Consider the following 24,230-nt stretch of genomic DNA (forward strand, 5'->3'; position numbering starts at 1 on the left):
TGGAGAACGGACTATCTTAGAAATCGCAATTCTCCACATTTTTTTTTCTGCAGTTCTAGTCAGCTAGAACAGTTCCATTTTGGAACAGAATTTTTTCTTCAAAAGGGGGCGTGTCCGGCCACTGACGCCTGATTTCAAAGTTTCCACAGTGAAAATGTGCTCCAAACTAAGTTAGAATGGAGCAAGTGAAGATTTTTGTAGAACTGAAAAAACCTGTTCTACACATTAAAAAATCAGGCGCAGGTTGCAAATTAGGCGTCCAGAACGAGGTGGGGGGGGGGGGCGGGGGGAGGAGGGGAAGTCATTAAATTCTATAATAAATCCTTATTTATACTTATACAAATATTATACAAATAAATCCAACCTGAATAAACATTTATAAGCAAAGAAAAGATTAAATAAACCATCTTCCTACCTGTGTGAAAGTGCTTCAGGCAGGCCTTTCGGGACCGAAGGCTGAACGGGCCGGCCCGAGACTTTGGGCAGGGCCCGTCCCCAGCACCAGATTACCAGATTTACAGGTAGGTGGCGTTGGTTCGGGTCGGAGGGATGGGGAGAGAGAGAGAGAGAGAGAGAGAGAGAGGTCAGGTCGGGTCCAGTCGGGGGGGGGGGGGGGAGCAGGAGCGCGGGTCGGGGGTGGGGGGGAGCAGGAGTGCGGGTCGGGGGGGGGGGGGGGCGCGAATTGGGTCGGGTCCGGGGGGCGGGGAGCGCGAGTCGGGTCCAGTCGGGGGGGGGAGCGGGAATCGGGTCGGGTCCAGTCCGGTGGGGGGGGGGGAGGGAGCGGGTGTCTGGTCCGGTCCGGAGGCGGGGGGGGGAGCGGGTGTCAGGTCTGGTCGGGGGGGAAAGCTGGAGCTGGCTGTGGGAGGAGCCTTATTCACGCAGCCCCAGTGAGGTCATTCGGCCAGGGCTCGGGGCTGCGTGCTTCGGGCCCCTCCCACACAGTTTCGGGCGCCTGGAGCTACTGCACTTGCGTGCCCACTGTAGCGCGCATGTGCAGAGCTCCCGGCACTGTTTTCAGCGCAGGGACCTGGCTCCGCCACCCCACAGCTCCTGCTGCGCCGAGGGCCAGAGGACCTGCAGGGAGGTGGAGAATACGGAGGAATTTTTTAGGTGCACTTTGTGGCACGAAAAACGGGCGTCCAGGTTGGGACTGCGCTGTTCTAGGCGCGTGTGGAAACTTGGGCCCAAATAGTGGTTTGTTTGAGGAAGATTAATGAATTCAACACTAAATTGTAAAACAAGATCTTGGGGTGGTAATTCCTGAATACTTCTAATTTAGGCTGGTACTTCAGTGCAACAGTGAGGGGGTACTGCACTTTTGGAGTTGTTGGCCTTTGGATGAGATGTTAAAACAAGACCCCGTCTGCTAGTTCAGCTAGATGTTAAAAATCCATTGCATTATTTGAAGAGCAGGAAGTTCATAGAATCATAGAAATTTACAGCACAGAAGGAGGCTATTCGAGTCATTGTGTCTTTGCTGGCCGCAAAACTGCAATTCAGCCTAATCCCACTTTCCAACTGTTGGTCCGTAGCCTTCAAGTGCATATCCAAGTACTTTTTAAATGTGATTAGCATTTCTACCTCTACCATGTTTTCAAGCAGTGAGTTACAGACCCCCACCATCCTCTGGGTAAAAAAAGTTCTCGACTCCACTCTAATCCTTCTACTAATTATTTTAGAGTTCTCTTAATGTCCTGGCCAATATTTCTCCCTCGGTCAAGGCCACCAAAAAAAAAAATTAATTGCTGTTGTGGAATCTTACAGTGGGCATTAATGGCTACTGCATTAATATACTTGGCAGCAGTACCTGCAATTTTTCTTTCCTTTCCTTCGGATTGTATTTGTTTGTATGGTGCTGAGTTTGACTAAGAACTACATTTCTTTGCCCACCCATAACATAATACATTTTAGGTCAGTATTGGAAAGGTAAATTCCCCTTTTTTTAAAAAATAACATTTTTAATAAGCTATTCTGGAAGGGAAAGTTAAACCAGAAAAATGGACACACTACTAAGGCTCACTTCACAGAATTTGGGTAAGTGATAAATTGCAGGTGGCTTCTTAATCATATTGTGCTAACAAATTCAGTCTGTACAGTTAGCATTTTTCTGAGCTAAATAAATACTTGCCTCATTACTGAATGAGTAAATATTCCAAAAATTATGTTTGAGCCCAATAAATATCTCGCTGTTGTAAAACTATTTATTGAATTGTCATTTTACTTTTTATCCCAGATCTGAAAGCTGATGAGAAAGGAAATTGCATCCTGCCCGAGGCTGCAGGCTCTCTTCCCCAGGAGATTGATCCCAACAAAGAAAATGATGTGCTTTTTACTTACTCTGTCCGTTGGGAGGTAAGCATAATGTCAGGAATCCAAGTGTCTGTTTAGAGCCCTACACGAGTCAATTCTAGAGCATCTGTGTTAGCTGACTGAGCTCACTCAGTGCTGATGGGTGCACTCCAAACTTAAATATTACAGTTTTGAAGATTTTGTGGAGTGAAAGTGTGAATCTCTGAATCTGAGGGACATGAGCCACAAAGCTATGCACTAATAGTCTATCATTTTTTGGATTATGCACCAGAAAATAACATCTGATTTTGTTTGTACATATGAACACCCAGTATGACCAGGTGACCTGAAGGTTTACGGTTGGCTTCTGTATTGCTATCTGGCTTCAAGTTACTTGTAAAAGTTTATTCAAATTGTGCAATTAAACTACTACAACATGAAACTATTCAGTGCCAAATTAATGCCAAATCATTTATGGAGAATATGTATAATGTAAAATGTTATGCAGAATTGTTTGTATTTTGTATTTCTAGGGCAGTCTTGTTAAATGGGCATCTCGCTGGGACACCTACTTAACCATGAGTGATGTACAGATTCACTGGTTCTCAATTGTGAATTCAGTGGTTGTAGTTTTCTTCCTCTCTGGTGAGTTGATTATTGTTACACTTTTCATTCAGAACTATTTCATGAGTTGTTGATATTATGAAAGTTTGAGATAGGGTAGATGATGTAGGGTAAGAGGATGTTTCCACTTGTGGAGGAGACCAAAACTAGGGACCATAAATATGATGGTCACTAATAGGTCCAATAAGTAATTCAGGAGAAACTTCTTTATCCAGAGAGTGATTAGAATGTGGAACTTGCTACTACAACGAGTAGTTGAGGTGGCTAGCATAGATGCATTTAAGGGAAAGCTAGATAAACACAAGAGGAAGGAATGGAAGGTTATGCTGATGGGGTTAGATGCAGAGGGATGGGAGGAGGCTTGTGTGGAACATAAACAGCAGCATGGACCAGTTGGGACGAATGGCCTGTTGTGCTCCACATTCTGTATAATTATATGTAATATGAGCAGGCTGTCTATGTGGCAGTTAAGACATCACCTCCTCCTTCATTACATATCTTAGCTGCATTTTGTAAAAACAGAGGCTAAGTTCACTGGTCTGGGGAAACTACATACCTAACATGCATAAAATGTCATGATGTACCAGATAGGTATGCCACATGTGTCTCTTACACTTAATTTAATAAAACCCAGGATCTGTGCCATTGTGCCAGTTCATCTTTTCCCAAGCTAAAAGTTGAGCTTGATCATTACATTTCTCAATGAAGTATTGGGAAAATGCTCTCTCTTTCTCCTCCGGAGTAGTTTAGATTAGATAATCCACATAATCTCAGAAGTGTATTCTGTTTTCAAATGGTCAGTCTGTTCTTTTTCAAGGTTTTTCCAGGAAATTCATGGTGCCAATGCTGGCAGACTTTCAAGATGAATTTCAGTTAACACGATGCAGCCTGCCGAAATGCTCAGATACTAGCTGTGCCCGGGTCAGTTCAGGACACATGGCAACAAACATCAACCAACCACACACACTCGAGGCAGCCATGTCAAAGATGGCGTGAAGTAGGCAAAACAAAAACAGCAGTGTGTTTGCCTCCACTCAATTCCAGTAGATGTAGTATAGGAATGCAATAGTCAGGGCATTATGTTGGAACCAATGTTGACACCAGTTTTTGAAAGCGGTTTCAATTATTATGCAAAATGCAGTCGCCTGTTCACATCTGAAGATGGGCACAATAAATGCAGCAAATGCTTGTTAATGAAACACCACCGTTGCCTGACGTTCTCCAAATACACCTATAACTGTATATCCCGTATAATTGAGGAAACATTGAGATCACTTCAGTTGGAAGTTGTTGATCTCCAGCTATTTATAATTGCCCATTGTCAAATCCTATCGGCACCAATTGGTACCAAGGTCCTTCCGGCATCGGCCAACACCACGAACCTACTGCGCCCTTTCGGGACCGGGAGGTGCATCAATGCTGAGCTACTGCGGGGTCTTGTTAACAACGGTTAGTGTTCAGAACACTTCAGCAATGTGGTTCCCAATATTACATAAGCCGTGCAAAACACACCCAATTAATTAAAGAAGAAAATTGCCCTGTGATGGGGGACTCTCAATAGACATCTCAGTCACATCCCAAATAGCTGTCGTGTGTGTGTGTGTGTGTGTGTGTGTGTATATACACAATTAAATATTTAAATACTCAAGTTGGGATTTATTCCTGTAATGTGTGAAGGATACATAGGGCTAGAAATTGTGTAGCGCCCCATTTGGGGCGATAATTTTCAGGGAGCACAAAAGTAAAGCCAGGCGGTGAAAAATTTTGGCTCCCAGGAACTTCTGCTTCCCCAAGAGGGAAGTGGAGTGCTAAATCAAGCACGATCAGTTCCCTTGGAGCACTAAAGTCAGAGAGGGATGGTAGCGGCAGAGCACTGAACAATGTTCCGTGTAGCGCTGCCGTCTTTGGAGGCTCCTTCCATGACTTAAAGGGAAGCCAATGTTGGTTTGATGCAATCTTGATCCTATCTCTGTGGGGCCACGGGACCTGCGCTACGTGCATAACAGCCCCTAGCACTCAGAGTGCACGGGTGACGAATCGCAGGGTCCAAAATAAAGCAAAAGACACCAGACTGGGGAAATTAATAAATTTTGCCCTACCTGACCACCACTGCCTTTAAATAATTCCCTGCTTTGCAAGCGGCCAGCCGAGGTGACAACACCTCTTGTAGCTGCCGTTGTTGACGCCCCGTGATGCTGCAGGGGACAGGAAGCGAATATTGCATCCGGGGCGCTGTGCACTGGATAACGTCACGATCTACGGGGCACTACAGAGCAAGGCGGTAAGTGCACGCCAGCTCAAAACTGCCAGGGAAATTCATGGGCATCAGTGAATTCGCCGCACCCGGTTAGCGCACCATTACCACCCCTGCAGGCACTAAAGGGGAGGCACAAAGCAGGCCAATTTCTCCCACGTAGCATTTGAAAAATGAAAAAAGGCGATTTTCTTTCACGTAATCAAAGCTTGTCTAAGGGCTGACTGTGTTGCTGAACCTGCCAACTACTTATGTCCATACCATAACCTCTGCCTCTGTTTTTTCAGATGGCAGCTGTTCAGCTGTTGATGATTCTGCTATAGCCATTTACATCTCTTCTAGGCCCATCTTTTGTTTCTTTGCTTGTCCCACTACCATCTCCTTTTGCTTTGTACAATCATACCTTTTTGTTATTTAATCATTCCTGCCTTTCACCCTATCACAGACCTTCCCTTTTGTTCTTTACTCACCACTCCCCTTTCCCTGGCCCTGCACTTTCTTCAAATCTGTTACATCTCTAACTTTTTTAGTTCTGACTAAAGGTCAAGTACCTGAAACATCAACTCTGTTTCTCTCTACCTGACATGCATGTATTTCCAGCATTTTTCTGTTATTTATTTTTAGATTGTTGGGTTGTTTCTAAGCTGCTGTCTAGAGATGGAATTTCTCATCTTCAGTGGAAAATTACACTGACTTTTCACTACACTAGTGTCTTGAATCCTTGGCATCAACATGAAAATTAAGTGGTTTATATTGTGATGCATTCCCTCGATCCTGCTCAGAAATGCATTCTGCATCTTTAGTGGGGTATTACTTAAAGGAATTTTCCAGAATACAAGTCTTACAGTTAATAATTTGAAAAACCCGTGTAGTTTTTCCATACACACTCTTGAGGGAAAGCATTTTTCCACCTCTTGCTGGTGCCTTGACATGATAGCTGAGTTGAAATTCGAGCCCATGCCACAACAATCTGAAAATGTTGACATTATTCAACTTTCATTTTTGAAAGCCTGATTTTTAAACTTTCTTTTCTTCCTTTCTCAGGAATTCTCAGCATGATAATCATTCGAACACTCAGGAAGGACATTGCGAACTATAACAGAGAAGATGACATTGTATGTATTTTGACTGGTGATCTAAAGTGGAATCTAACTTTGGAATAAGGAGGGTATTTCACACTTGCGTTGCTATCAGTTCCAGGGAAATTCCTGTCTTCCTGCAACAACTGGTTTAAATTTTCAGCCTGCACACTGCACTCTTGAGGAAAAAAAAACGTATACATCTATATAAATGTTTTCCATCTGGTATACTGCATCTATAGGGCAAAACAAAGTATCCTAAGGTTCAAAATATTCCAATTGGCTTACATTTCTTAACCAGTTAAAAAACACAAAGATCCTGCCTCTGGTACAATTATTGCAAGTCATTTCAGCATCCATGTTGTTCCTCAAACTCTTCCACCTCCCATACACCTCCCACTCTTCCATATACCCATACAAGTAAACTTTATTTTTTTTAAAACACCTACATTATATTAACAGTTCTGAAAGCCAAAAACAAAATTAAACAAAGTCACCATCCCATTTTCTAGTAACTAAAATAATTTTCTGCTTTACTCTTCCCAAAGCTTAGATTATTTACCTGGGCCTTCAGTCATGGTTTTTTTTTTGAGTCACATTGTAAATGTGACCAGACTCTGCCTCAGTTCCTTCACAAACCCTGTGTGTCCTACTGTGCTTTGGGCATGTGCTGTATATTTCTAGAGTTTTAATCTGGCCCATTGTAATATGCCAAACTGAACGGGAAAAGCTTTGGCTTTGAAAGAGGGTGCTGTCATGATTTCTTCAGCAGATAATGGGAATGACTAACTTAATTCATTTCTTGATGCACTTGTTTTATGCACTGGATAAAGTGGCGTGAAAATAATGTGCCAAATGACATTTTTAATACAAGATTCGTCCTCACAGAACTTTAAATTTGATGCTTGTAGGAGGACACAATGGAAGAATCTGGTTGGAAACTGGTCCATGGTGATGTATTCAGGCCACCTCAGTATCCCATGATTCTCAGCTCTCTCTTAGGATCTGGAATACAATTATTCTGCATGATCCTAATTGTAATCAGTGAGTATTTGCCATCATAACTCTTCCTTCAAAATATGATCAGCTGGGATTTTCATCGCTTTTTCTAATGTTGTATATGCATTCATTTTCAGTTGTTGCCATGTTAGGAATGCTATCACCATCCAGCAGAGGGGCGCTGATGACAACGGCTTGTTTCCTCTTCATGTTCATGGGGTATGTTAACTGAAAAGAATATTATTATTTTTCGATATGCTGAGTTTCAAGCACTAGAGTTTTTTCCTCCTTTATTAAGCCTCCCTGTACAAAATTAACAGATTACAGGTATCTCACAAATTGGGGGCAACCATTGGATCAGCCTCTGGTATTGTACAAGCACCAGACACTCGTATTCTCTCTTCTCCTCTTCCACCTCCTCCAATCTAGAGGCATGTGTTCATAACGTGCTTTGTTCCAAAAGTGGACCTAAGTTTTCTTTTCTCTCATCTTAGACAGTTCTACTGTCAACATGGTAAGGGAAAACTATTGACATCAGCTTTCAGGTCGTGAACATGTTCTCTAAGTTTTGTGTTGATTTTGGTGCCTGACGTAGTTTGGCTCATCTTCAACTTTCATTGCTAAATGGGCAACTGGCATGAAAATCCACCTTGCCATGGATCCTTCCTAGTTGCCGATAACCATAAGGAGTTGCATGGGCTGTGCTGAGCGCAGCAATGGTGTCTGTCATGAGAAAATTCATTGTGAAGAAGTCTTTCAAATGGGATTTGTATATCCAAATTAGCACATGTTCCCTCAGTACTCTGCAGAGACCTAGAGTTGCAGCTTGCTGAAGAAGCACTGTTCCAGGTCAGGCCAGCCGGGAGGAAAAGATCTGTAGAGGAGCAGTAGATGAGTCACATTCAATGTTGAATCAGTTTGTGGCTGAATAATCTAGTTGACTTTTTTTGAGGTCAGATACGAGTTGGATAGAGGAGTGTCTATGGGTGTTGCCTTCTGGAAATCTATGTAGACGTTTAGTAAGGATCCGCACAAGAGCTTATTAACAAAAATTAGACTGCGTGCAATTGGAGGTAACCTTAGGACATGGGTTGACAATTGGTTGTGAGACAGGCAGTAGGGGATAACTGGAATTATTCTGATTAGTATAGTGTGACAAGTAGTTCCCAAGGATTTGTACTGCGACCTCAGCTTTTCAACATGTATATCAATGACTTGGATGAAGGAATAGAGTTGTATATTCAAATTTGCATATGGCACTAAGTTACGAGGAACAGTATGTTGTGTAAATGGGAGCAGAAAGTTATAAAAGGACATAGATAGATTCAGTGGGCAAAACTGTGGCAGATGGAGCTCATTGTGAGAAAGTGAGTTAATCCACTTTAGATCCAAGAAAGATGAATCAGAATATGTTCTTAATGGTGAAAGATTGGAAACTGGAGCAGCAAAGGAATTTGGGTGTCCAAGTACACAAACCACTAAAAGCTAGTGCACAGGTACAAAAAGTAATCCAAAAGGCTTATGGAATGTTGACCTTTATCTCCAGAGTGTTGGAATACAAAGGGGGAGTAACTTGTGCTTCAGTTGTACAGAACCTTGGTCAGAACCCATCTGGAGGATTGTGTTCAGTACTGGGCACCGCACCGCAGGAGGGATATAATTCCTACCTGGAAGAGGATCGGCGCAAATGTACCAAAATTATACCAGGACTTAAAGGGTTAAATTATGAAGACAGGTTGCGAAAACTTGAGTTGCATTTCCTTGAGTTAAGAAGGTTGAGGGGTGATCTAATTGAGATATTTCAAATATAATAGAATAGGTAGAGAGAAGCTACTTCCTCTGGTGTAGGGGAATTCAGAGCAATAAGGCACAGTCTTAACATTAGAGCTAGGCCATTCAGAACTGAAATCAGCAAGCACTTTTTCGCACAAAGAGTAGTGGAAATGTGGAATTCTCTCCCCAAAAAGCTGTGGTGCTGCGTCAATTGAAATGGTCAAGATTGAGATCGAAAATAAATTTGTTCAGTAAGGGTATCAGGATATGGATCAAAGGCGGGTAAATGCAACTGACGTACCAATCAGCCATAATTGAATGGCAGATTAGGCTCGAAGTTGAATGGCCTGCCTATGACCTCAGCCATTGCCTCCCATTGCTGTTCCTGCAAATGCAGCAGTAAATTTTGATGTCAATTATAGATAACATTTAAATTCTTATTCAAAACTACTGCAAGATTCATTTTGTTGTTTTACCATGAATGCCACGTGGAGTTTATTTTACATATGAACTGAGAATCTGTGGTGACGTCCATAATTCTTAGGAAACCTACTGTGGCAATGCAGGTGGTCTATGTATAAAATGGCTAACAAAACATTTGCAGGAATTGAATTAAAATGAGAGATCCAATGCTGCCTTATTTCTCCAAATTTGTACCTGTGAAATGATTAAACAGGGAATAATTAAAAAGTGCACGAGTTATTGGGTAGCATTTTAAAGGGAGAAGGGGAGATATTTTTTGGAAGAATATAATCAGCGATAATGCCATATATTTATCTTGTCTTATTCCTTTAAGCACATTTCAGGAAAGTTCAATTCACACTGACTATTCCTTCCTCCTGTAAGTGCCAGGAAGTAAACTGTTCCTTTATGTGCAAAAATTAAAGTGGAAGTTAGAAAATAATTCTTTACACAGGGTTGTTAGAATGTGGAATTCTGACAAAATGTTGTAGCAGAATCTATAAATTCTTTTAAAAGGGAATTGATATTTGCTTGAAAAATAGTAATATTAAAGGATATGGGGAGTGACCAGATTAGTGTAGGTGGTTCATGAAGAGTAAAATATCAGCAGAGTTGATAAATCAAATGACATTCTATCATTTCTATTCTTTCAAAAATCCAGAACACTTAATAAAGTAATTGCTTTCAGGAAATGGCTTTTATTGGACATCTCTAAAGACAGTGCAAATGTAATACTCGTGTATAGTAAGACCCAGTAATACAGGTTGGGAGATTGTATTTGATGAACAGTATACCTCTAAACTTACCCAGTCAGTCTTATGGAAAATGTGTGTTTTTTTCAGGTTGTTTGGTGGTTATTTTGCAGGCCGTTTGTACCGCACTCTAAAAGGTCACCGATGGAGAAAAGGTGCCTTTTGCGTAAGTACATTATCCACTTTTATTTAGACAAACCTTTGGAATAATTTTGCGAGCTTAGTTGTTACTTGGGCAAATATTTTCTTGATCTGTGTAAATTTACTTTGAAACAGAATTTTTTTAAACCATAGTTCAATTCTAATTCCGTGCATATACTTCAAAGCTACTGTAAGCATTAGGGCGTAGCTTTGCGATGCTTGGCTCCTGGTGTTGAGGCTTGTTGGTGAGTTCAACAGTAGAGCTAGGGCTACAGCATTGTAGTCTCGATTTTATGTTGCTTGCTCAAAACCCCATAATTACCCATTATTTGATTTTTAAATTGCATTCTAGTAGTTAATACATTATTTCAGGTCTTGGAGCTGCTTGGCCATTTTTTTCATAGCCTGCATTGGGCATGGAGAGCCTTGCCTGCAAGGAATGCGTATTGGAAAATTGTGGCGCGTATTCCCACAATTTCATGATATGCACTTCTGGTGGATGAGGCCCCGTGCTCAGAGCTGCATTTGGAAAATTGGCCCTATAGCACTTCAAAATGGGACTGAAGTCTTTAAAAAGTTTGAAATCTTGAAGTCATCGTCTGTTTACAAGTTTAAGGTTTTGCCTTTGTGTACAACAGTTTAGTCACTCCTGTCAGTGTTCTGAGCATCATACTTGAGCAAAATAATTCCTAACCAACCTTTTGAACCTGGCCCCTTCTGCTTTCTATTTGGTAAAACCTGATTGACTGCACCCTTTGCTGGAACCGACCGCTCGCTTGCTCACCTTGCTCGCCCACAGTCAGCCACTCACCCACCGCCTCTGTTTTCTATCCCCCCTATATTCACATCCAGAAAGGAAGACTTCCCAACACACAGGTGTTTATCGATTGCCAAAATAGGCTAACAAGTTGCCGACTAGCACATTATTTAGTCTATTGGCAAACAATGTCGAAGCCAGCTTATTAGCATTTTAACTACTTATCGTCGGTGTATTTTAAAAAAAAACTTGTCTGAATACACACCACTTTACAAACACAGCATTTAAAAGTAATTCCCCACCCCTCTGCCTGAAATCCTTTCTGTGCAAAAGTTGTCGTAAGGATCCCATAATGTGTCACTGTCTTCTGTTATCACTTGCCCTGATGAGCACAAAGTTTAGAAATAAAGTTAATCAGCTAATTAAAACAGTGATGGTAAGCACGCAATGTTAATACAGGTTGTCCCTCTCCAGTCTGGGACACTCTAGTCCGGGAACATGCCTGGTTTGGCTTCATTCCCGGCGGGGGTGGCGTCCCGCACTGTGTCCTGGAGCTGGTTGCTCCTCTTCTGCCCGCTGCCTCCGGGAGTGTTCTCTCCTTGGTCAGGTCGGTGCGGAGATGGAGCGAGGCCTGAGTTTTGCAGCCGGAGCGTGGCGGCTGACTGAGCCGCCGAAGCTGGGCCTGAGAAATGCTGCGCAGTAGGCCTCTGCGCAGCATGTGCGCAGAACGCGGCCGGGTCATTGTCAGTAGTGTTGTCAGCAGTACCCGGTAAGTCTATTGCTGACAATGCTGCTGACGACGTCTAGGGTTGGTGTTCCTGCTGTGTATGTTTGTGTCATTTATGAGGTCCCAAATAAAATAAGGAATTTTAATTAAGTCTGAGCTGTTTGTGTGCATTCTCCATCAGTACAGAGTGTTCCAACAGAGAGTGAGACAAGTCTAGGGTCGGTGTGACCTCCTGTAGTCCGGCACCAGTCAGGTCCCAAGGATGCCGGACCAGAGGGGTCCAACAGTACGCTGTTTTGAGGAATGGAGTAATATTTTTCCACCATGTCCTGCGACAAAATGCTCATTATTTTCTACTCTGCTTCAGTCTAGGCTAACCAACACATAGTTAAGAATTGGATTTCAAATGCCCCTAGGCACTTTGTGCACTTTTAGATGTAACTTTCTCCTGTACCTTATTTACTCTGCTGCTCTGGGAAAGATGAATGCATGAAATCTATTTGACCTTTGGAAGAAAAATCCACAGAGCCAAAAGTTGGACACTCGGCTGAGTGATGCAGCAAGTGTGTTCCACCACTGTAGTGTTGTTGTTTGCTACACTGTCTCAAAGAATACTGAGGTTTAAAGATTTTACTGCCTATCTGTATTTTACTCATCAATATTTGTTTGTTTTCTTCTTTATTTGCAGACTGCAACTCTCTATCCTAGCATTGTATTTGGATTGTGCTTTGTCCTAAATTGTTTCATTTGGGGAAAACATTCATCAGGAGCTGTAAGTAATGATATAAATATAATTTTAGTAATTAGAACTATTTATTTGTAGAATAATTTAGTGCTGTAATCCAGGTTTAATTCTTGGTGAGGAAAAACTGCTTATGGAAAGCTGTTTATCTTGTGGATAATCTTAAAGCATAAAAATATATATGCTCCTGCCTTTCTGTTTGTTTAACAATTATGTCTCTACACCTCCCACACCCACCTCAACCCACTTTCTGCTCCTGGTATTCTAAAATTAAAAGCAAAATAAAGCAGTTACATTTTACTTTAAACAAGCGTGTCCAAATGTTGTTTCTTTGCTTATTTTACTTTTAATTGTAGTATGAGAAAAAACACATGGAGCAAGAGTAGTAGAAATTCTTGGGAGGATTTAGTTTAAACAAGGCATCAGTTACTGCTTTTATATTTAGATATTTGTGATGGAGTCCAGTTTTGAGTGAAAAGCAATGTGTAGAATCCTAAAGGAATATTACAGAACAGAACTAGGCCATTTGTTCATTAACCCTGAACCGGTGATTTTTTCCCCCCCCCCACATGAGCCATCTACTGTAATCCTGTGTTCCTCGTGCCGCAAATCCTTTAATATTCCCCTTTTCCAAGCAACTATCTTCTTCAATTTTAAAATAACTTATGCACTCCGCTTTTACAATGATTTCTGGCAGAAAATCTCACATTCTAACCTCTGTGTAAAGGAATTGTTTCTAACTCCCCTTTCATTGTTTTGGTGATTATCTCATTGTACTCGCAAGCGGTAAAGAAAGAACCGGAGAACATCCCAAAATTCTGCACAGTCAATGAAGTACTTTTGAAATGCAGTGATTGTTGTAATCTAGGGAAATGCAGCAGCCAAATTGTGCACAGCAAGATACCACAGACAGCGATGAAATAAATAATTTTCTGTTTGAGGGATGAATGTTGGCCAGGACACGCCTGCTCTTCGAATAGTCTCGTAGGATCTTGCGTCCGCCAAGGAAGGCAAACGCAAGATCCTTGGTTTAACATCTCATTGGAAAGACTGACAATGCAGCACTCTTAGGGTGACACTTCATTGCAGTACCACAAGTTATGTCTCTGAGTTGGCTTTGACTCTCTGACCACCTGACTCAGATGAGATTATAACCACCGAGCCAAGGCTGACACCTAAGCAATAGAATTTTTAACATTAACTACCATCACCACTGTTGAAAGAAAAAGTGTGAGGAGCGGTGGTGTGAGCACAAATTTGTTCTACTATCTGTGAACACAACTTTGTCATTACAATGAAATCTCAAACTCTGAAATCCTTTAGAAAATGGATATAATGGAACTTTTGTTCTTGACTACGAGTAACAATCCTGGTATGAAATACATTGTAACAAAATGCTTACTGTGATTTAAGATATTCTGAGGAGTGTACTACATGTTTAGATATGGCTTGAATTTGTGCTGTGACTTTTTAACCCTACTTTTCATTTCTCCGAAAGCAGCAAAATCAGCTCCGAAGTTTCAATCTCCCTACTGAATGTTGGTGAAACTTTAATTGCTGAATTGCAGTAACAGGGCCATAGCATAGTCTACAAGCTTAAGCTTTAAATAAAAGAGAACCTTATAAATGAGTTTTGTTTCCTTCTAATCACAACTGGACAAGCACTTTAATTTCTAAAACCATCTCTACAGTTTTTTGAAAGAAGCTTATAAACTTTTAAGCTAACTGTTGGTGCTTTTTCTGTATTTTTAAAGGTTCCTTTTCCTACCATGTTGGCTCTTCTCTGCATGTGGTTTGGCATCTCTCTTCCTTTAGTATACCTTGGCTATTATTTTGGTTTTCGAAAACAGCCATATGACAACCCTGTGCGCACCAATCAAATACCACGTCAGGTCCCTGAACAGAGGTGGTACATGAACAAATTTGTGGGGTAAGTTGTAGATTATTAGTCCAAATTTGAGGTATTGTGAAGTTCCGTAGTAATTATGTCTCCCGTTTAACTTTCTGCAATCAGAAATTATTTCATTTATCATGCCTTTATGCTGAATTTTTTTGGACAAAATTTAATTTGATTGAAGTTGGACTATATCATAGAATCATAAAAACTTACAATACAGAAGGAGGCCATATGGCCCATTGAGTCTATGCTGGTCGAAAAAGAGTTATCCAGCCTAATCCCACTTTCCAGTTCTTGGTCTGTAGTCTTGTAGGTTACTCCTAGCTGTGGCCTAACTAGTCTTGCACAAGGCTTGCAAACATAATGCTTTTAGTAATCATGGTGGAGGGCATCCTGTTTACTTGAGTGTTTGCATAAGATTGCTTAAGTAAATGTGTGAAACAAATGCACAAATAATAGCCTTACTTGCAGGGCATCTCACCAACAACGTTAAAAGAAAAAAAGCCTTTGGTGCAACATACCCATAAGATGTTGGGTCCATGCTGGCATTTCATAGTAACATCGGAACAGGAGTAGGCCATTTGGTCCCTTGAGCCTGTTCCATCCTTCACTTAGATCATGGCTGATCTGTACCAACACTCTCTTTACCTGCTGTTGCTCCATATCCCTTCATATCCTTATCTAACAAAAATCCCATCAATTTTAGTCTGAAGATTTAACTGTTCCAGCAGTCGGAGCCTTTTGAGGCAGAGTGTATCAGATTTCCACTATCCTTTGTATGAAAAATTGCTTCCTGATTCCACTTCTAAATTGGTCTAGCTCTAATTTTAAGATTATGCCCCTTTTGTTCAGGATTCCCCACAAGAGGGGGAAATAGTTTCTCTATATGGGATCCAAAGGAAAGTGGCAAGTTGGATCCAACATTGGCTCCGAGACAGGAAGCAACGGGTAATGGTCGGCGGGGGGTTTTGTGACTGGAGGGCTGTTTCTCGTGAGATTCCGCAGGGCAGGGCTCAGTACTAGGTCCCTTACTTTTTGTGGTATACAGGTTGTACCTCTCCAGTCCGGGACTCTCTTAGTCTGCAAATGTCCCTGGTCCAGCATCCATCCTGGGGTTGGCTGTTCCCTGCCTCCGTGTTCCCTCCTTGGTCGGGTCGGCGACGGAGACAGAGTGAGGCCTGAGTTTTGCAGGCAGAGCATGGCGGCTGACTGAGGCGCCAAAGCTGAGCCTGAAAAATGCTGTGCCGCGTCGTTGTCAGCAGTACCTGGTAAGTCTGCTGCTGATAATGTCTAGGGTCGGCGTTCCTGCTGTGTGTGATTGTGCTCCTAAGGAATTTTAATTAAGTCTGAGCTGTTTCTGTGTGCATTCTCCATCAACACAGAGTGTTCCAGCAGAGAGTGAGCGAGACAAGTATGGAGTCGGCGTGACCTCCCATGGTCGGGAAAATTCTCTGGTCTGGCACCGGTCGGGTCCCAAGGATGCCAGAGAGGTCCAACTGTATAATGATTTAGACTTCAATGTAGGGGACATGATTAAGAAGTTTGGAGATGATACAAAAATTGGCTGTGTGGTTGACAGTGAGGAAGTTGCCTGTAGACTAGAGGAAGATATCAATGGACTGGTCAGGTGGGCAGAAAGGTGGCAAATGGAATTCAATCCAGAGAAGTGTGAGGTAATGCTTTTGGGGAGGGCTAACCAGGGAAGGGAATACACAATAAATGATACGATACAAAGGGACTGTGGAGTATATTTCCACAAATCCCTGAAGGTAGCAGGCCAGGTAGATAAGGAGGTTCAGAAGGCATATGGTATACTTTCCTTTATTAGCCGAGGCATAGAATAAAAGAGCAGGGAGGTTATGCTTGAACTGTATAAAATACTAGTTAGGCCACAGCTAGAGTACTGAATACAGTTCTGGTCACCACATTACAGGAAAGATGTGATTACATTGGAGAGCATACAGATGAGATTTACAAGGATGTTGTCAGGACTGCAGAATTTTAGCTATGAGGATAGATTGGATAGGCTGGGGTTGTTTCCTTTGGAACAGAGGAGGCTGCGAGGACACTTGATTGAGATGTATAACATTATGAGGAGCTTAGATAGAGTGGATAAGGAAGGAAGGACCTATTTCCCTTCGCAGAGAGGTCAATAACCAGGGGGCATAGATTTAAAGTAATTGGTAGGAGGTTTAGAGGGGAGTTGAGGAGAACTCAGGGTGGTGAGGGTCTGGAACTTACTGCCTAAAAGGGTGGTGGAGGCAGAAATCCTCATCACATTAAAAGTACTTGGATATGCTCTTGAAGTGCTGTAGGATACAGACCAAGAGCTGGAAAGTGGGATTAGGCTGGGTAGCGCTCATTCTGCCGGCACAGACACATTGGGCTGAATGGCCACCTTTCTATGATTCTATGTACCCTATTGAATCTCTCTCTTTAATCACTTTGATTAGATCACACCTTGACTTTCTAAACTCGAGGCAATACAAACGAACTTTATGCAGTGATTAATCCCTTTAAGCCCTGGTATCATTCTGGTGAATCTGTGCTGTACCCCCTCCAAGACCAATATATCTTTCTTGAAGTATGGTGCCCAAAACTGAACACAGTGCGCCTGATGGTGTCTGACCAAGGTTCTGTACAACTGACTCATTTGTATTCCAAACCCTTTGAGATAAAGGTCTACACTCTATTCGCCTTTTTGATGACTTTTGCACCTGTGCACTCGGACATCTAAATCCCTTTGCTGCTCCACAGCTCCTACTCTCTCACTATTAAGAAAATATTCTGATTTGTATTTCTCTGATCCAAAGTAGAGGACCTTGCACTTCCACACTATGGGCTCAAAATTGCCCAGGAGTTGCTCCATTTTTTTTTGGAGCAACTTGATTTTTCTGGAGTATCTTAAAAAATCCCCATTTTGCACATTCAATTTGCGCCAGTGTAAGTGAGTTAGGATTTGCTTAGTTTAGTTTTTTCAAAAGGGGGCGTTACCAGACATCTACGCCCGTTTTGGCCATTTAGGCCACTTTGGACAGCTAATAGTTACTCCAAACTAACTTAGGCCAGCATATATGTGGCCGCACAGAAAACCCTTGCGGAGAGTTAAGAAATCAGCACAGGTAGTTACTAATGACTTGATTAAAGAATGTGAATAGGATCGAACAGCTATACAGGACATCATATGACAAACTTCGCAAAGTTAATTTACTATACAATGGAAGCTTAAACTACAAAAATAAAAGTAGAGAGACGAAACCTATTTACATAATTTTTTCAAAATATCTAAATAAAAATAAAAGTACCTCCTGCTTGTAATTCTTATGTAGGAAAGTATTTTCATCAACAAGGTTAAGGAAAGTCTTGAGTAAGCTCATTAAAATTACTGGCTACACAGTTATCACCCCTCCCCCACCCCAGGATCAAAACACTCCTCCTCCACCAACACCACCCCCCATCCTATCAAACTTTTGAGATGGATTTCAAAATAGACAATTCTACCTGAACTTTTGCATGGCAATGTCCTCAAGTGTTCAAGTTGTGTGTAGAATATTGACACAAAGTGGCAATAATGCAGGCAGCCAACAAAAGAACCAAGTGCTTTAAAAGAAGGCAGGCTTCTCTCATTACTGTGCGGCAGGCCACCCGGCCCAGGATAGGGGCGGGACGCATCGGGTCCCACGCCGCAGCACACATCATCGGCAGGAGCTACTGCGCATGTGCGAACGCTCTAATGCGCATGCGGACAGCTGCCGACACTGCTTTTTGCACAGGGCCCTAGCCCCCCCCCCCCCCAATCGATTGGCCACGCTGCGCCAAGCACTGGGAGAGTCAACAGAGCGGCCAGAATCCGGGGAGATCTTTTTGGTGCCGTTTACGGCCTACGAAGTTGCTGCATCTCTGATGAGTGCACTGAAAAAATGGGTGGGCCAAATTTGGGCCCATTGAATGGCATTTGCCTGTTCTGCCTATTCACTAAATCTGTCTATATCCCTTTGTAACTTTCTGCGTTATAAACATTTTCTATTTTAAAGACGGCTCTCCAAGAGATGCCATAGTTTGTAATTCAAAATTAGACCCATGCACAGATCAGTCTGCAGAAGCAGTGATTGCAGAATGTGTGGTCAGAACATCAGTGAAATTCCAGATGAAGAACCTCTGCATTTTCCAATTGTTGCAAAAAGGCTCGAGTTAAGCTGCAGGCTGCATGTTGCAGTCCTTCTGGAATTTATTTTTATTCATTCTCAAATGGCAATGCTGACATTTATTGCCCATTCCTAGAAGCAATTTAATACAAATGCTGGAAACACTCTAGGTCAATCAGCAACTGTGGATCTTCACAGATGCTGACTGAGCTGTGGCAGTTTCTAGTGTTTTCTCATTTTGTTACAGATTTCAAACACCTGCAGTTTTTTGTTTCCAGTTAGAATAGTAATACTAATTCATCTGTTTTCATCATAGAATGTTAAGACACAAATAGTCTTCACCCCAGCAAGTATTATGTCGATGTGTTTCTCCACGTTAGTCAACTAGTCTAATCCCACTCGCCAGCTCGCTCCGCATGCCCTTTAATAATCCTTTTCTTCAAGCAACTATCTAATTCTCTTTTGAAAACAATGTATGAACTGAGCTTTAGAAGTCCACATTATAACCACCTGCAAAAAAAAAGTTCCAGCCATCACCTTAATTTTTGTGATTATTTTAAGTTTGTGTTCACATTGTCTTGCCAATCAGTCCAAACATCCTATCATTACTTATTTTGTCATAACCTTTAATAATAATGTCAATTAAATTGCTGTATTTGTATTTCTGCACCATAGGCTGATTTTACTGATTTTTTTTTTTTGTTGCAGAATTCTTATGGCTGGTATCCTGCCATTTGGTGCCATGTTTATTGAGCTGTTCTTTATTTTCAGCGTAAGTAAATCTAACACATTTTGTTAGTTGATGCTAGTTCTTTTACTGGAGTTACCTACTTGTTCCATTACCCTACCCTTCCCTTTCCTTGTATCCTTTTTGATTCCTCCTTTTCAAATATTTATCCAATTCCCTTTTGTTATATATTTTCTGCCTCAATGGCTACTTGTGATAAAACATTCAATATTCTAATAACTGACTAAACTACTAATTTGTTACTTCATCCTAGTAATATTAGAGTTTATGGCTTAGTGTTACCTATTCACTGACCCACGGAAACAATTTTTCATTGATTTACCATCTCAAACCTTGCATAATTTTGAGAATCTCTCTTAGATTCTCCTGTGTTTTCAAGTAGAATTTTCAATAACTCGGGTAATGTAGTACAGGTGTGACATCCGAAATCCGGAAACCTCGGGACCAAGTCCGTTCCGGATTCCGGATCGTCTTTACCTAGGCCGAGGTAGGTGGGGTCGGGCCACCGAGGCGGGGGAATCCAGATTTCGGAACAGTTTCCGGACAACCCCGCCATGGATTGGCCTGGATTCCGGAACTCCGGATTTCGGATGCTCAACCTGTAATGTGAAACATGCCCATTAACGCAATTCTTATCTTGTAACTCTGTCTTTATAGTTTAAAAATATTACAGCATTTATAAGGCTTTCCTAGCCAGAAACTGATGCTTTAATTAACTGCCAACTAAAATAGATTTGATTAGAATCACACGAGGAATTGTTATTATTCAACAGTAGTTTTATTCAAATTGAAACCATTTTTTTTGCAGGCAATTTGGGAGAACCAGTTCTATTATCTCTTTGGATTCTTATTTTTGGTATTTATTATCCTGGTTGTGTCATGCTCTCAAATCAGCATTGTCATGGTTTACTTCCAACTCTGTGCAGAGGTATGGTCATTGAAATATTGAATTATATGACTGTCCTTAACTTAATTTTTGTTTTATGTGATAAAACCTGGTTTTAAACGATTAAGTTAGATGGTCCTTTTCAATTGGCATCAAGAAAAACTGGAACCAATTTTTAATATTGCAGTTTCCCTCCCCTAAAAGTTTTTGGCTTTTTACTGGGACCATGGGTTCCATGCCATAGCACATAACCCAAATGACCATTATCCATGAATGAGCAACGATGGAAACTATCACCAGGTTATGGACCATGGCGTCATCATAATTAAGTACAATCCTGTCCGTACCTAGTGTCATTCTCATCTACGTTTGGCAGAAGTAGTTGCAGTTGGGACAAGAAACCTTAAGGCGATTTCCCCTGCCAAACCTGTGAGTGCTAAAGTCAATTGTAGTGCTGTGCCTGAGATCAGCTAATTGCCTACTCGATTGAATGTGGGAACTTTGTGGTCTGTGGCTCAGTGGCTCAGTTACTTGCTGGGTAAACTCAGCTATTGGGAGCTCAGTCCATATTTAATTGCGAATAGACAATTGTGAATCAATGATTCACAATCGTTTTGTTTAGTGTGGCAAGCAGACATTTGATTTGTCGGCGAACTTAGCTGAATGTACCCACTCTGCTCTGTGTCCAATTGGCCTTGACCCATGTAAGATCGTGATCTAAGACTTAGACCATAAGTGACCTTGGCCACTCATTTATGCTGCCAACACCCCCAAATCACACAAAAGCAAACCTATAATTTTCCTAAAACAATCCCATCCTTCTACAGCTTTCTTGTACTTTTGCATAGCTGCTTACCTCTTCAGCTGGTCCCTGCTTTAGGCCAAGATAACTAAAGAGATTAGATTTACTATATTGGCATTTTTACTTTTTAAAAAAAAACTTTGTTTCTCCCCAACTCCCTTATTTCCTAAAGGAGCTGACTCATGCTGGGATGTGATTCCACCACTGTCTGTCTGCAGCCCAATGGTATTTTGTCGAAGTGACCATGTGTGAGCCTAGATAGTGAGTGTTGGCAGGCTGTGATGTGGGAGTCATTGTAGCTGAGCCCAATTCTGCTTTCATCCAACATTTACATACAAAAAGTTTCCTACAGGGGAAATTATAGAACAGTCACTGCCCTATGTTGCCTATTCTTTTCTCTCTGCCCCCAGTCCAGAGTTGCTGAGGCCAATTATCACACCCCTATTGAGATTAGATTCTGCAAGCACTGCGATCAAACCTGGGACCTCTTTGGTCTGTATAATGAGTTCCATACTGCGGAGTGTATTTACCAAATGAGCTGTTGAGAAAAGGTTCTGCTAAGGCGCACTTTGGATGATTCCAAGTGGGAAAGGAGGAAACTTTTTTTTCAAGACTGCTAGATATAGCATTAGGATAATGGCAGCCATCTTTGCTGATACTGGAAATGAACAAAATAAGCTGTCATAAGTGTGAATTTCAGAATTCTATGCAAATTCCATTGACTGTCATTTGTTTAATACTAAACAGCATTAATAGAATACTCCTGAGATGAATTTAGAGTCTATTTCGATGAAATGTTTTAGCTGGGAGAGTCTTGGGATGAATATGAAGTTTCTGTGGAGGAAGCCTTTGCTCTAGTTCTAATGAAAATGTTAACAACCTCTTTCCTTTGACATTTCAGGATTATAGATGGTGGTGGAGAACATTCTTGGTGTCTGGTGGATCAGCGTTTTATGTGCTTGTTTATGCCATATTTTATTTTGTTAATAAGGTATGAATGATGGAAAATCAAACCTGATTAAATGTTGCTTTTTTTTTTTAAGTTTGACTAAAATTATGGATTTGCTGATGCACAGTTTGATATATATTTAAAAAAATGTTTGCAGTTTATCCTTTGGTACTGAAGTTCAAAACTGTTACACAGAATTTAAAACAAAATGTTCTTCTTTTCTAGTTGGATATTGTGGAATTCATCCCATCATTGTTGTATTTTGGCTACACAACTCTGATGGTGCTTTCTTTCTGGCTGCTAACTGGAACTATTGGATTCTATGCTGCATACATGTTCATACGAAAAATCTACGCTGCTGTAAAAATAGACTGAAAAGACCAGCCTCACAATAAGGAGCTCATGTACGTAATGGGGCCTTCTAACTGTAAATGTTAAGGGACATGTTGGCAAGCACCTCTTGATTCCGAAGAATATAATTCTGAAAAATTCCTTCAATTTAGGTAATTGCACGGTGTTCACTTTTGGAGCGATTAGGCCACAATATTGGAGTTCTTAAGAGGTAATTTTTATATGCCAGTTTTGTTTTGAAAACAAATGCCCTTTTTGGAGACAGACACATTTAGGATGCTGCATAGGCATCAATTATAAAATGCAGTGATCGCCATCCCCAGCTTTGTTCCAGTATGTGTCATTGTGAACATAAAGAATTAAACTAGCTTTTACCTACTTCATCACATTGAGTGTTATTGTGCTGACACTTTTATTAAAAAAAAGTCTATTACTGGAAATATTTGTTGCCTCTTAAGCAGGATATGGAAATTTGAGTGCAAATGCAACAGATTTCAGGCTAGAGCCAATTTGCTAAGTGAGAGCCATAGAAAGTCTATTGAGTGCCATTTTTTGTTTGATTCGAGAAATTCATTACTTGTACTTTGTATGTAGGTCCACTAATTTGAAAAAAAATTATCTCTTTAATAAGGGGTACAGAATACTTGTAGCTCAAGAAGTACCAGGGTGACCTACTGTACTCAAGTGTATTCGTAAACAATGTCCATTCTATGAGTACTCCAATACTTTGAAGAAAGCAGAGTTGCTCAGAGAGGAATGTCATAAGGATGGAATGCCTAGAATTTGGTCATGGATTTCCCACTTACTCTTAATGTTTTCACATTCAGTTGAAGTGTACCTTGTCTGAACACATTTGTTACTACAATTACAGTTGGGCCAAACAACTGAAGTGGACTACACACCAAAAAGCTGACTACATTTATTTGTTTAGATGTAAATAAAGGAAGTTTTTTGTTTTGTTTTTTTGAGTTCTTGTTAAAGTAATTAAGACAAAACCATGTAAACACAAACCTTATAATGGAAGCCTTTAAATTACTATAGGTGCATATTCAATGTGTTGGTTCTAAAATACAGAATGTGGTTTATTAAGAGTTTGAAATCGCCTGTACTATACTGACTAGTGTTTTGATTTGGACCTCAATTTACTGAGGCTGTTGTGCATTTTTAGATATGAATATATAGGCATAGCTGCAAAAATTCAGTAGAAATATTAAAGTATTACCAAAGGCCTGACCGAATTTATATTGTTTTCTATCACTTCCTTTACGGTTTTTGTGAATGACTCTTAATTAAAGCACTGAGGAACTGCATTCAGATCATCTTGCACTTTTTTGCCTGTGCACAGTGCATGTGTAATACATATAAAGCAGTTTGTTCTTTATTTTAAATACTTCATACTATAATTTGCAACTGGCTTTTTGCATTGTGTACCTATCTTTTTTTTCTCAAGCCCTTTTTTGATTGAAGACCGAATACACATTTGTCTGGCCGTGAAATTTGGAAATGTAAGAAGAATAGACATAAGTGTCTCTTCTTTGCATCTAAACCTGTGATCAATATGGATGAGAAAATGAAGCTGCTGCCATGCTTATATTTACTAGTCTACTGATGAAGTATTACAAAATACTGCACTGACTTCATCCAGTACAGACACCTCCTGGTCTTTGGCTGTTCAACATATAGTAAACCTGTTGATTCGCTTTTCTGTACATGTTTCTCTAACAATTAGTGGTAAAATAGCCCCCAAAGTGGGGTGGGGGAAGGGTGATATGAAGTTTACTGTGATTTAAATTTTAAGTTTTGTACATTTCTAAATATTTAAATGCTCCTTTTGAAATTCTGCACCAGATTTT

General features: G+C 41.0%; 1 protein-coding gene across 4 annotated transcripts in view; it reads left to right on the forward strand.

Moving 5' to 3' along the window:
- tm9sf4 (transmembrane 9 superfamily protein member 4) overlaps nt 1-23,615 on the forward strand; it is a 96,046-nt gene extending 72,431 nt beyond the window's left edge. For 3 of the 4 annotated variants that reach the window (XM_070896187.1, XM_070896188.1, XM_070896185.1), the window contains exons 7-18: nt 2,234-2,352; nt 2,823-2,934; nt 6,212-6,282; nt 7,158-7,290; nt 7,383-7,464; nt 10,323-10,398; nt 12,546-12,629; nt 14,354-14,529; nt 19,350-19,413; nt 20,198-20,317; nt 21,979-22,068; nt 22,252-23,615. In XM_070896187.1, coding sequence (XP_070752288.1) covers nt 2,234-2,352; nt 2,823-2,934; nt 6,212-6,282; nt 7,158-7,290; nt 7,383-7,464; nt 10,323-10,398; nt 12,546-12,629; nt 14,354-14,529; nt 19,350-19,413; nt 20,198-20,317; nt 21,979-22,068; nt 22,252-22,401 — 1,277 coding nt within the window. In that variant the 3' untranslated portion in view covers nt 22,402-23,615. The remainder of the gene's footprint in view (nt 1-2,233; nt 2,353-2,822; nt 2,935-6,211; nt 6,283-7,157; nt 7,291-7,382; nt 7,465-10,322; nt 10,399-12,545; nt 12,630-14,353; nt 14,530-19,349; nt 19,414-20,197; nt 20,318-21,978; nt 22,069-22,251) is intronic. The other variant, XM_070896186.1, reaches the window with a different exon arrangement.
- The last annotated feature ends 615 nt before the right edge of the window (nt 23,616-24,230 follow it).

This window comes from Pristiophorus japonicus, chromosome 12 (genome assembly GCF_044704955.1).
Source record: "Pristiophorus japonicus isolate sPriJap1 chromosome 12, sPriJap1.hap1, whole genome shotgun sequence".
NCBI classification, from domain to species: domain Eukaryota; kingdom Metazoa; phylum Chordata; class Chondrichthyes; family Pristiophoridae; genus Pristiophorus; species Pristiophorus japonicus.